The following is a 12,967-nucleotide window of genomic DNA, read 5'->3' on the forward strand; positions in this document are numbered from 1 at the left end:
GGAGCCTCCCCCAGAGGTGAGGGGCGCCGCCAGCCCCGAGGAGGGGACGCCCGCGCTCAGACTCCGGAGACGGGGCATCGCGCGTCCCTGTGACCTCGGCGCCCCCACGGCCCGCGAGGAAGGGACCCCGGTGGCCGCGAATGCCCGGATGGCCGCTGTCATCTCTCCCTCCTGTTGCCCGACAGTGTCTCTGATTTGGTGGCAGCCTGGCTTTGATCTAGCGCTCCAGCCAGTGGTTCTCAACCCTCTGGCCCTTTAAATACAGTTCCTCATGTTGTGACCCAACCATAAAATTATTTTCGTTGCTACTTCATAACTGTAAGGTTGCAACTGTTATCCATCTTCATGTAAATATCTGATAGGCAGGATGGTCTTAGGCGACCCCTGTGAAAGGGTCGTTGGGCCGCCAATGGGGTCGCGACCCACAGGTTGAGAACCGCTGCTCCAGGCAGTGCAACTGGTGACAATGGTCACCTCTGCATTTGCACGGTTGGTGGCTGGGCCTTGCTTATCCCGGGCTGTCGCTTTACCACGTGTGCCTCCTGGCTGTGCACACGCGTTCCCTGCGCTGCAGGAGACTCCGCTTTGCACTTGCAAAGCCTCCGCTGCTTCCCCGGCGGCGGTCGATTCAGCACCGCCCCCCCCCCCCCCCCCCCCACACACACACATTGCACATTCTGATGCACCGCACACATTTCCTCACAAGTCTCTGTTCTTACCTAACCGCCCCCTTCCTTCCAGGCTCCCACGGCCTCAGGGTCTCTATTTCAAGGCATGCAGAAAAAACGGTGGAAACAGAACTATTCTTTAGAATAAAACCTGGTGTTTTTGCCCATGATATTGTTCTGTAATCGCATCCTTTTTCAGTTTAGTTTTTTCCAGTTTCTATCCTTTTAAGTGTTTCCCCATATTATTAGGGTGGATGTACTAGAGTTTGAATATGGAATAACATAGGACCTTTTTATTTTTCAGAATGACAGTGTTCTTAGAAGTTGGCTTAACTGTGTTTTTTTGCTTTGTTGATGTTTGTTTTTGTATGGAGTCCATTTCCAAAAAGAAAGGGGTATATGTCATTGCGTCATCGTCACTTTTTGCCCTCCCTTATGGATCCTGAAGTAACCCAAATATGACAACTTTTAGCATCAGGACCAAAGTCACAGATTTCTCTCTTAAAATTTCTGTTATGCCCTAGCTGGTTTGGCTCAGTGGATAGAGCCTCGGCCTGCGGACTGAGGGGTTGCGGGTTTGATTCCCATCTGGGACACATGCCCAGGTTGCGGGCTCGTTCCCCAGGAGGCGGTCAATCAGTGATTCTCATCATTGATGTTTCCCTCTCCTTCCCTCTCTGAAATCAATAAAAATATATTTAAAAATTCTGTTAGCAATTTAGGTTAAATTTGTAATGATAAATAATGTGACTATAGTGAGATTGCTTAATCTACACCTAGCTTTTTTTTCGCTTTTTGAATCCTTACTGGAGGAGTAAGGATATTTTTTTCCCATTGATTTTTAGAGAGAGTGGAAGGGAGGAGGTAAGGGGAAGTTTAGTAATCTGATTTCCCTTGGGAACTTGAGTTCTTGTGTGGGTTACAAGTAATTCAAATCATGAAACAAGCTGTGACAGTAAATTAGAAATAGAAAGGTAAGAAGTAAACCTTACAGTAGAGTTCGTAGTAAAGGACAGAGTAGCCAGATGGAAGGAATAAACAACTCATTGTATAAACAGGAGTGTGAGGGAATTGACAAGCTGAGACCTATTGTCTTGGATACCTTTTAAGGGTCTTGCACTGTTATAGCACATACATATTTTTAATCACTGATATTAAAAATTACCCTGAAACAACATAAAACTGAATTATATTCAGAATACATACATAGAATTATGAAGTACATTTTAGAGTTTCTTCAGAACTTATTATAATTACATTTGGGTGCTAATTATCGGAACATTTTACTTCCTAACCAAATATTTACTAATTTTTAAAAATAGGTTTTTGGTTTTTTTGGTTACATGGGAAAATTCAGCACATTACGGGAATACCATATAATTCCCAAGGACAGGCCATTATTGAACGACAGCATCAGCGGCTAAAGTCCCAACTTGAAAAACAAAAAGACACGAGATAATTTGGGAATATTGGGGGACCAGGTGAGCAAGTCCAACTCAAGAGGAAGGACTTCCACTGTGCTCAGGCCTCACCAAGCTTTTTATAGTGAGCGGTAAACAAGGTAGTGGTTACCATAGTTACACAGTTCTTGTGAGTTTCACTTGTTTACACCATGGTTATACTTCCTGCACTTCCTCAGCCCCTTAATTTCCCAGATAAGATCTAGGGAGTGTTATAAGGTCAAGCCTAATTAAGCTAAGAGGATTGTGCCCTCTAAGCTAGGACTTGTTTGTGACTTTGCCAGCAGGTCAGTCCGAGGCTTAACCCTGTATCAGTTTCCCACAGGAAAAGTACATGATTGTTGACTTCTGATTTCTTAGCTATTCACCTTCAAATGCCGCTCCTTCAAATTATCAACCTTGGAGTGGTTTGGGTTCCTATTTAATTATTATAGGAAGAGATCACATTTTAAGAAAGCCAAAATTTAGTAACATTTGAGTTTTTGCACTTTGATTTTTAAAACAAAATTTAATCCAATGAGCATGGTTTCATGGAGATGGATTTTGATACTTTATGTTTAGCTTTTTGCTAGAAAGCTAGGTCTATAGTCTTTGGAACATATCACTTGCTTTTCTAGAAAATTTTTATTTCAATACAATAGAAATTGTCTTCTACTTGGCTGACCATTTATAAATGCTTTTTGGTGGAATGATAACTAGCTGAAACTGCTGAGATTTTATTTCTTTAATTTATAAATGGAGTAAAAAGGCACTACATTTGTATTGAAAGAGAAATATGTTTTATTAAAGTAACTTTGCTAGGTTATTCTTCATAGCACCCTGAAGGTACTCCCCAACACTGTCTTACATGTGGTAGATGTTTAAGAAATATTTGTTGAATGAATGAGCATTGAATTTAATTTAGCTATCATCATTGTCATAGGAACAAACCTACGAGCAAAGTCTCAGATGTCATTTATTAAAAAGATTCTAATTGGAGCCATAGCCAGTTTGGCTCAGTGGATAGTGTCAGCCTGCAGACTGAAGGGTCCCAGGTTCTATTCTGGTCAAGGGCATATGCCCGGGTTGCGGTTGCAGGCTAGATCCCTAGTAGGAGGTGTGCAGAAGGCAGCTGATCTATGATTCTCTTTCATCTTTGATGTTTCTATCTCTCTCTCCCTCTCCCTTCCTCTCTGAAATCAATAAAAATAAAAAAGATTCTAACTGGAAAATGTTAACCATTCTATACTAATTGTATTTATTTTTATATAGGATGCAGGTGGCAATAAAAATTATAGATAAATCTCAGCTGGATGCAGTGAATCCTGAGAAAACCTACTGAGAAGCATAAATAATGATAATGTGAGACCATCCTCACATGATCAGACTTTATCAGGTATGACTTAACCTTAGAACTTTCCATGCTTCTCACATTCAGTTCTCTATATTGCATCATCATTTTTCTCTTTTATGTTAGTTTTTCAATGTAAATAAAAAGATAATGTTATACTCTTTGTAATACTTGAAGCAATAAAACAATAAAAAATGGAATAAAAAGAAATTAATAAAGGTAAACCTTTGTAATACCCCCCCAAAAAATAAAGAAAATATAGACTTGTTTGTCTAAACCAGAAAAAAAAAAGATAATGTTATGCTTTTATTAAGCTGATTACATCCATCTTTCTATACAGTGGGGCCTTGACTTACGAGTGTGCCGACTAACGAGTTTTTCAAGATACGAGCCGTCTCTCGGCCGATTTTTTGCTTTGAGTTGTGAGCTAAAATTCGCGTTACTAGCCAGCTTCAGATACCCCATCGCTAGTTGGCGCAGCGAACATCACAGTGAACGCCACGACATCAGCCCAGCATCATGTGTCTCACTCCTTCACAATTGATTTGACATACGAGTAATTTGAGTTACGAGCTCCGTCATGGAACGAATTAAACTTGAAAGGTCAAGGCCCCACTGTATTCAAATAAAAAATTAAGAGAGTAAAAACTAGTAGCTTAATTGAGTTGTATCTCAGACTGTAAGTTATTTATTTAAAAAGCTTATCATTGTACATTTGTGATAGTGTGTTTAAACCTGTTGGATTTTGACGGTGGCACCATTAATGAAGGCATTGGAGTTTTGTTTATTTAAAAAAATATACTGTTACTGTTTTATGAAATACAAAGGCTGAAAATAGTTTATTAGTTAGTGGCATACTTGGTGATACCTAGAGCCAAATCTTATTTTGTTTAGGGTTTTTTTTTAAAAAATATATTTTATTGATTTTTTACAGAGAGGAAGGGAGAGGGATAGAGAGTCAGAAACATAAATGAGAGAGAAACATTGATCAGCTGCCTCCTGCACATCCCCCACTGGGGATGTGCTCGCAACCCAGGTACATGTCCTTGACCGGAATCGAACCCGGGACCTTACAGTCCGCAGGCCGATGCTCTATCCACTGAGCCAAACCGGTTTTGTTTAGGTTTTTTTTTTTTTTTTTATCAGATAAAGTCATTGAGCCATTTTTTTAAAAAACACCTTAAGATATAATTCCTCATAAAATGAAACTGTATCCATTTTAAGTAGAAGCTATGTTTTGTAAAAGGAAAATTTTTCTCAGATTTTTAAATAGTAATTTCACGTTTAGGAATAGTAATGTAATACCAAATGCTTGTAATATTTTTATTTATTAATTTGTAGAATTTTTTTATATTGGAAAACTAGTTTCAAACTAAAATGTTACAGTATACTGGAGTATGACTTTGATCTCCCAAGTATGATGTGTGTACTTACTAGTATGCTAGGCTCAGCTGTACTGGCTGTTGAGAGCTGATTGTTGAATTTTCAGAAATTTTGCAAATTAATATCATGTTAGTAGCTCAAAATCAGCAATGGTAGGAGTATATACACCACAGAAGTAGTCAGGACTTTTTTTCCCCCTCAGAGACCTGGGCTTAGCACACTACTGTGTGCAGTGAAATGAGTTAGCATAAGTATCCATTGGGGTTTAAGATAATATCAGAAGTTCTAATTATGTGTATTTTGTAGATTTGTCTTCTGTGTGCATTTTTTAATGTACCTAAAGTATTTAGACAGTGGCATGAGTATGCAATTTGTACCTCTTTATGGATCTATAATAATAAAAGCATAATATGCTAATTAGACTGGACAACCTTCTGGACGACCTTCCAGACTAAGTCACAGCACTGCGGAGGCAGAGGCAGCCACAGTGGTGGTGGAGGGCCAAGCCCCTTGCACAAATTTCATGCATTGGGCCTCTAGTATATTCATAAATATACATACAGATTTTATGTATATATACTTGTACATGCATATGCACATACGTATCTGTATTTGGCAAAACAATTTTTTATTGGTAGAAATTTGCAGTTAAAGAGGTGTGGGGACAATTAGCATTATCATTAGCTAAAAATGAGAGACTGTGGTGTGCCACTCAAAACAACTCCTGAAGTTCTAAAACTATAGAGGACCTTTTAGGTCAGATGTATACCAGAATATTTCTCCCTTTGCTTTAAAAACAAAAATTTCTAAAGAGGATACTTATAAGAAAATAATCACATTCTTAGAAGTCTCTAATGAACCTAAGCCAAACTGAGGTTAAAATATGAGGCTTCACATGATAATTCTATGCTTATTTGAACTAAATGATTTGCTGTTTGATTTGTTTAGACCCAAATTGTAGGTGGCCTATGAAGCCCTATTCCTACATGTTAGAGCAAATTTGCTTTAGCCTTTCAGTAGATAGCAGTTCAATTTTATGCTATTAGCATGTGCCAGTATATAAAATGGTAGATAGTTATGGGGGTTCTTCAGCCGTGACCAGCAAGGCTGGAGAGTGAATGAGTCCTGAGTAGGGGCAATTGGGGACTGAGGAAAAGAGACAGACACAGAGACAGTAAGTAAAACTGGGACCAGGTGGGACACTATTCTCGGATGGAGAGACAGTGACCTAGAGCTAGTTTATTATATACAGCAGGGGTCCTCAAACTTTTTAAACAGGGGGCCAGTTCACTGTCCCTCAGACCGTTGGAGGGCCGGACTATAGTTAAAAAAAAACAACTATGAACAAATTCCTATGCGCACTGCACATATCTTATTTTGAAGTAAAAAAACAAAACGGGAACAAATACAATATTTGTATTTGCATGTGTCCCGCGGGCCGTAGTTTGAGGACCCTTGATATACAGCTAGGCTACAGGTATAACTGAGCTGTATTTTATTTTCCTTTCCTTGATCAGAGAATACCATATAACACAGGGCTAGAAAAGTCAGTGAGGAGGTGGTAAAAACTTAATCTTCAAAACTCCTGTTACCTGCATTAGCATTTTTCAAACTTGAATGTGCATAATAATTACCTGGGGAATTTGTTAAAAAGTGGATCTGGCCCTAACCGGTTTGGCTCAGTGGATAGAGTGTCAGCCTGCGGACTCAAGCGTCCCAGGTTCGATTTCGGTTAGGGGCATGTACCTTGGTTGCGGGCACATCCCCAGTAGGGAGTATGCAGGAGGTAGCTGATCGATGTTTCTCTCTCATGATGTTTCTAACTCCCTATACCTCTCCCTTCCTCTCTGTAAAAAATCAATAAAATATATATATATAAAAAAGTGGATCTGTGTCAGTAGGTCTGGGTGGAGCCTGAGATCCTACATTTCTAATAGACACCTGGGCAGTGCTGCTGATGCTGGTCCGTGGACCATATTTGAAAGAGAAAGGGATCTAGATTTTTCACCAAAGTGTTAGCATAAAGATACTGTCTTTAGTAAACTTGGCCAGTTTCTGAATTGTTCATAACTTTGACATTTTTATTAGTAATTTTAAAGTAAGTAACTCTAAAATATTGTGGCAAATTGCAATTCTTTCCTGTCAGACTAATATGGAATTATTTATCAGTAGGTAATGGGGACCAAAAACATGTACCTTGTGACAGAATATGCCAAAAATGGAGAAATTTTTGGTAAGTACTTTTCTTTAATTTTCTTAAATTTGAAAATGTCACTAATCTTCAGAATGGAGTGTTTTCTATTCTGCTTGTTTAAAAGTTGGTAACATGAATTTGAAATTTTTAAGCATTAGAATACAATAAAATATCCAGTAAGCTAAAAATATAGACGATAATTTATTCTCTTATATTTGTGATATTAAAGGCACTGCTTAATTTTTTCATCTTTGTTAGAAATTAGAGAATTGAAGTTAGGGAGAAATGTTCATTCATATTGTAAGGGAGATTTTCTTGTCTTTTATCTTCCTTTTCACTCTCCGTTTTAATAAATATTTATTGAGCTTTTACTATGTCCCAGGCATCGTGCTAGGTATGAAGGGATACAGTGGTGACCTAAGTAATATAATCCCTACCATTATGGATCTTAAACAGTTTAGTAAGCCCTTAACTCTAGTTGTTACACCTTGGGCAAGTCATTGTACTTTTCTGGGACTTCTTTATTTCTAATAAGAATTATTTGAGTAGTTAGTTTCTCTAATCTATTCTAACCCTTAAAAACTATAGATATTTTATTCTAACTTTCATCTTTTTTATTTTTACTCTGTGGAGCCAGAGCACAATAGGTAATCTAAATATTTCTGGTCTTTAACCTTATTTAAGTCCAGAATTGTTTTTTAAACAGATTTATTGAGGAATAGTTTATATACAATAAATTGCACATATTTTAATGTGTACAATTTTTTAAGTTTTACATATGTAAAAATCACTGTAATCTATCACTCTCAAGTTTCTTTGTGCCCTTGGTAATCTGTCTGTTCCACATCACCACCAGGCAACCATCAATCTGTTTTTTTGACTCTGTACATTAATTTATGTCTTACACAGTTTATATAAATGTAATACCATATGTGCTGTTGTCTAGTTTCTTTCTCTCAGTATAATTTTTTAAAGATTTTAAAATATTTTTTAATTGATTTCAGAGAGGAAGGGAGAGGGAGAGAGAGATAGAAACATCAATAATGAGAGAACCATCCGTTGGCTGCCCCCTGCACACCCAACACTGAGGATCGAGCCCTCAAGCCAGGCATGTGCCTGGACCAGGAATTGAACCATGACCTCCTGGTTCATAGGTCAATGCTCAACCACTGAACCATGCTGGCAGGGCTTAAGATTCTTTTTTTTGTTGTACGTATGAACATGTCATTTCTTTCTATTATTAGATCTTATTGTATAAATATATACCAATTTGCTTATCCATTCATGTGTTGATAGACTGAGTTTGCTTCAGTATTTGGCTATTTCACATGAATTGCAGTGAATACCCATATGCAACTCTTTAACTTATAGTCTACCTTCAACTAATATTTAGCACTTCACATATAATATAAGAACCTCTATTTGTCTTGTTCTTTCTAGAATCACAGCTCTGTCTCCTTTTTTGTTGTTTTTGTTATCCTCATCTGAGGATATTTTTTCCATTGATAATTTCTTTAGAGAGAGTGGAAGGAAGAGAGGGAAGGAAGGAGGAAGGGAGGGAGAGAGAGAGAGACATTGATGTGAGAGAGACATATCCATCAATTGGTGACCTCTCGCACTCCCCTGCCTGGGGATCGAACCTGAAATCTTTAGGTGCACAGGCCGATGTTCTAACCATGTAGCCACACTGGCCAGGGCTCAGCTCTGTTTCTTCAACTCAGGGTCTTTGCTGGGCTCAGCCTGGATTTTCCTTCATTATATTGTGGCCTAAACACTTTTTTAAACAGTCACTCTCCTTGTTTGACTGATGTACAGTTTCATTAACCAGTGTCTTCCATATTTTCTCTTTTTTGTTTGTTGGAAGGAGAGGGTTGCTTTAGGCAGGAGGATAAGTTCAGTTCCTGTTACTTCATCTTGATTGAAAGCAGAAGTCTCCAGTCCTTTCAAAATTATCTTTAATTTTAGTTATTTTTTAAAAGGAGGAATTATAAATACACTTCTGTAGTTTTGAAAAAATATTTGTAGTAAATTCAGTTATTTTCTAATAGTATTTCAGGGAATATAGTTGGCTTCCCTCTAGCCTCGATCCAGTCCATAACTTCCCAGAGCTTGACACTTTCCAGTTCTCTGCTGCTGCTGGCACTGGCTGCCCTAACTGTGCTCCGCTCATTCAGGAAGGGCCTTCCATGCTCTTCAGCTGCTCTTTCTTTGCATAGAGAGGTTTCCTATGCCATCTGGTTTTCTTGCCCCATCTGACTAGGTTTGCAGCAAAAGAGTGATTTTTGGTGGCATGCTGGGACTGCATCTGCATGATTCATTCATTATGAGGCTGTGGTGTTTATGCTATGTATTTTTGTTTGGTTAGTTAGATTGTATCTTATTCCATAAATGGCTGAAGTAGCTTTAAAGGACAATACTACAAAAACAATAATTCTAAAATATAAATAAGAATAAAGAAGTGATTCAGAAAATACATAGACCAGTAGAACACAATCATGAGAGGTAGGGGAAGAGAACACAAATGTGCAGGCAGTAAGGGCCCAAGAGCTTCAGATACGGCTCTAAGCTTTCTGGCTGTCACAGTGAAAAGAGTATGTAGTCATTTACATAATATTATCTAAGAGAAAGACAGGTACTATCTCTCAAAGAAAGCAAAACTTTCCCTGGTAGTGAATTTTTCCTTTGGGGTTTCTTATAAGAAGTATTGAGCGATACTTCAAAAACAAAATCTGATTAAAACAATTTCAAGGGCATCTGTTTTTTTTTAAGTTAGTTTTTTTTAGCTTCATTGTTGACAACACTATTACAGATGTCCCGATTTTCCCCTCCTTTGCCCACCTCCACCCAACCCTGTCTCTGCTTCTCCTCTGGCTATCACCACATTGTTTTCTGTGTCTGTGGGTTATGCATATATGTTCTCTGGCTAATGTCTTTAACTTCTTTCATCCAGTCCCCCCAACCTCCTCCTGTCTGACAGGTGCACAGTCTGTTCCATGTATCCATGCCCTCTGTTTCTATTTTGTTCATTAGTTTATTTTGTTCATTATATTCCACATATAAGTGAGATCTTATAGTATTTGTCTTTCTCTGACTGGCTTATTTCACAGTAATCTCCAGGTCCATCCATACTGTTACAAAAGATAAGAGTTCCTTCTTTTTCATGGCTGCACTAGTGGCCTGGTGCACGAATCTGTGCACATTGAAAGGAAATTAATTAGAAGAAATATTTTAATATCGCTATTCACCCTTTCTCTATAATAGAACTGTCAAGCAAATTATGATCGACAATGACAGATGAAAATACACACGTGATTGGCGCCAGTGAGAGCTTTGTATGTAATGCACATGCACGAATCAACTTAGCCATATATATGTGTGTGTGTGTGTGTATATATATATATATATACATACATATATATGTTGTGCCCAGATATCAAGGTTCCCAAGAGCCCACCAGGGAGCCAGCGAGTCCGATGCAAAAGCAAAGAGTCATTTATTTCAAACCTAGGTTTGGCTCCCCTGCCACACTCACCGATGCAACGGCAAGCCCCGGTGGCCGAGAGAGAGCGAGGCCTGACGGGACAGGGGGGTATATAGGGGGGAGGAGTGAGGGCAGGAGAGGGGGCTGTGGGCCCCGCTGATTGGCCAGGCGCGAGTCGGTACAGGATGTGGTCATAGTGATGGCGTGCACTTCCCTTGATTATTATTGGTTAGTCCAGAGAAATCCGGGGTGTGGCTAGCAGCGGCTTCTTCCGGGAAGAAACACATGGCGCCGTCCCAAAATGGAGGACCCAAGGCAAGATGGAGCATCTGCTCGGAGCAGGCCCGGCCCACAGGGCCGGCACACTACAGCATGGCGGCCTGCCCGGGCTAGGGCAGGCGCCCCACTCCGCTGCCGCCACTGCACTGGGGGCCGCGGGTCCACGCGGCCAGCGCAGGCCCGGTCCGGGGGGCAGTGGGCGGGTGTATTCGCTCTTTCTCTGTAATAGAAGTGTCAAGCAAATTCACAATTGACAATGACAGATTGAAATACACGCTTGCGATTGGTGCCAGAGTTTTATATGTACTGCGCATGTGCGAGTCAACTTAGCCTTTTGTAGATATAGAATAAACATGCTTAATTAAACATGCTTTCTGATTTAGCTAATTTTTTTTCAAGCACCCCAACTTCTCTTTGAGGTAATTGTCAGCAACACAGCAGTAAATATCAACACGAAGCAGATTATTATTGTAGATCATACAGGGAAAATATTTAACTGCAGCAGTGTTTGACTATATTCAGCACAGTGAGAAAACCTGAAGTCATTTTCAAGGTCCACCATTTCTTCTTTTTAGTCAGGTCAAGTTTCTAAGCTTTTTAAAGCTCTGTTTTCCGGCTAATGAAAAGAAAATAGGATTCCACTGAGTCTTTTATCTACCTTCTCCAGGACTTCTGTGAAGATCAAATGAGATGAGGCACGGGAAAATGCTTAACAGACATTTGGTTAAATGTAAAATGTTTCCACCTGGCTATGAAGCAAGTCATGTTCCTGGGCTGAAGAAACTCCAAGGAGGCTAGGCGCTAGGGAGAGGAAGCTGGGCGCTGCTATATGAAGTCATTACCTGGCGCCCACAGCAACCATTTCCAGGCTGGGCTGTGGGCTGCATTTTGCACCATGGGGTTTTGGGAGCGTCGGCTGTGATTTGGTGGGGTGTCGCTCTGGGGTGATGGCAGGGCCTATGTCCCACTTGGGGGAAGCCAAGTGTTGCTTTGTGGGCACCAGGTCCCCAGTGCTGTTTCTCTGTAAATGGCCAGTATGCATCACGGCAGCTCCTGCGTTGAGCATCTGCCCCCTGGTGGTCAGTGTGTGTTATAGTGACCGGTCGGACATTTAGCATACTAGCCTTTTATATATACTAGTTTAGACTAGTGGCCTGGTACACAAATTTGTGCACATTGAAAGGGAATTAATTAGAAGAAATATTTTAATATCGCTATTTGCCCTTTATAATAGAAGTGTCAGATTAAAGAAAATTTGTAAAATGTATATGAAAATAATATTTAAATTTATTAATAAATAAACAATAACAACATGATATAACAACAAAGACATGATATGAAAACAACAAAACATGATATAAAAACTATAAAAAACATGATATAAAAACAAAAAGATGACATAAAAACAACATTGATACAAACAATGACAGATAAATGATTAAACTTATTCCAGTGTCTCCCTGTATACCACATTTAGAGTAAAAACACTTTCAGAGTGCTTGACTAATTTCCTTTGTGATGAGGTATTTACAACTTTAACGTCACACGCTCTTTGAACTCAAGAGAAAGCAACATATAACTGACCATGTCTGAAAACGGGTTCAGGTATGAATATTTCTACTCTGTCTAAAGTTTGTCCTTGTGATTTATTAATTGTCATCGCAAATGCTGGCATCACGGGAAACTAATTAATTTAAATGGGAGGCCAGTGTCAGACAGGGACAAATAAATTCTTAGAATCAGAACAACCGCTCCTTCTGCAGGTCCTGTTAATACCTGCTGTCAGGGTCCAGGTTGCAGGTAAACAGGATTCTGGGCTGTCAGGACGCGGACAGCAAACTGACCAATGGCAGATTTATGCAAAGAATGGTTCTCCCGCCTCCCGGCTGTCAGGTTCTGGGGTGCAGGTGAATGAGATTCGGTGATGTCAGGGTGCTGACAGCAAGGTTGTGTCAGTGGTCGTCATAGCTACTGGCGGTTGGGTCAGTGCTCATCATAACTACTGACTGGCTGTCTGGTCCTTGGTCATTCTGGTTGTTATGTGGTAACAATCACTGGGCTTTTATTATATACTAGAGGCCCGGTGCACAAAATTCGTGCACTGGGGGGAGGGGGGGGGGCCCTCAGCCTGGTCTGCACCCTCTCCAATCTGGGACTCCTTGGGGGTTGTGG

General features: G+C 39.8%; 1 protein-coding gene across 3 annotated transcripts in view; it reads left to right on the top strand.

Annotated features, from left to right (window-relative positions):
• The first annotated feature begins 3,373 nt into the window (after window positions 1–3,373).
• Window positions 3,374–12,967, top strand: part of DCUN1D5 (defective in cullin neddylation 1 domain containing 5) — a 69,269-nt gene continuing 59,675 nt past the window's right edge. Inside the window, exons 1-2 of one of the 3 annotated variants that reach the window (XM_006775233.2) lie at window positions 3,374–3,503; window positions 7,011–7,074. In XM_006775233.2, coding sequence (XP_006775296.1) covers window positions 7,017–7,074 — 58 coding nt within the window. In that variant the 5' untranslated portion in view covers window positions 3,374–3,503; window positions 7,011–7,016. The remainder of the gene's footprint in view (window positions 3,504–7,010; window positions 7,075–12,967) is intronic. The other 2 variants (XM_015571449.1, XM_015571452.1) reach the window with 2 other exon arrangements.

Source organism: Myotis davidii, unplaced genomic scaffold (assembly GCF_000327345.1).
Source record: "Myotis davidii unplaced genomic scaffold, ASM32734v1 scaffold8, whole genome shotgun sequence".
Lineage (NCBI taxonomy): Eukaryota > Metazoa > Chordata > Mammalia > Chiroptera > Vespertilionidae > Myotis > Myotis davidii.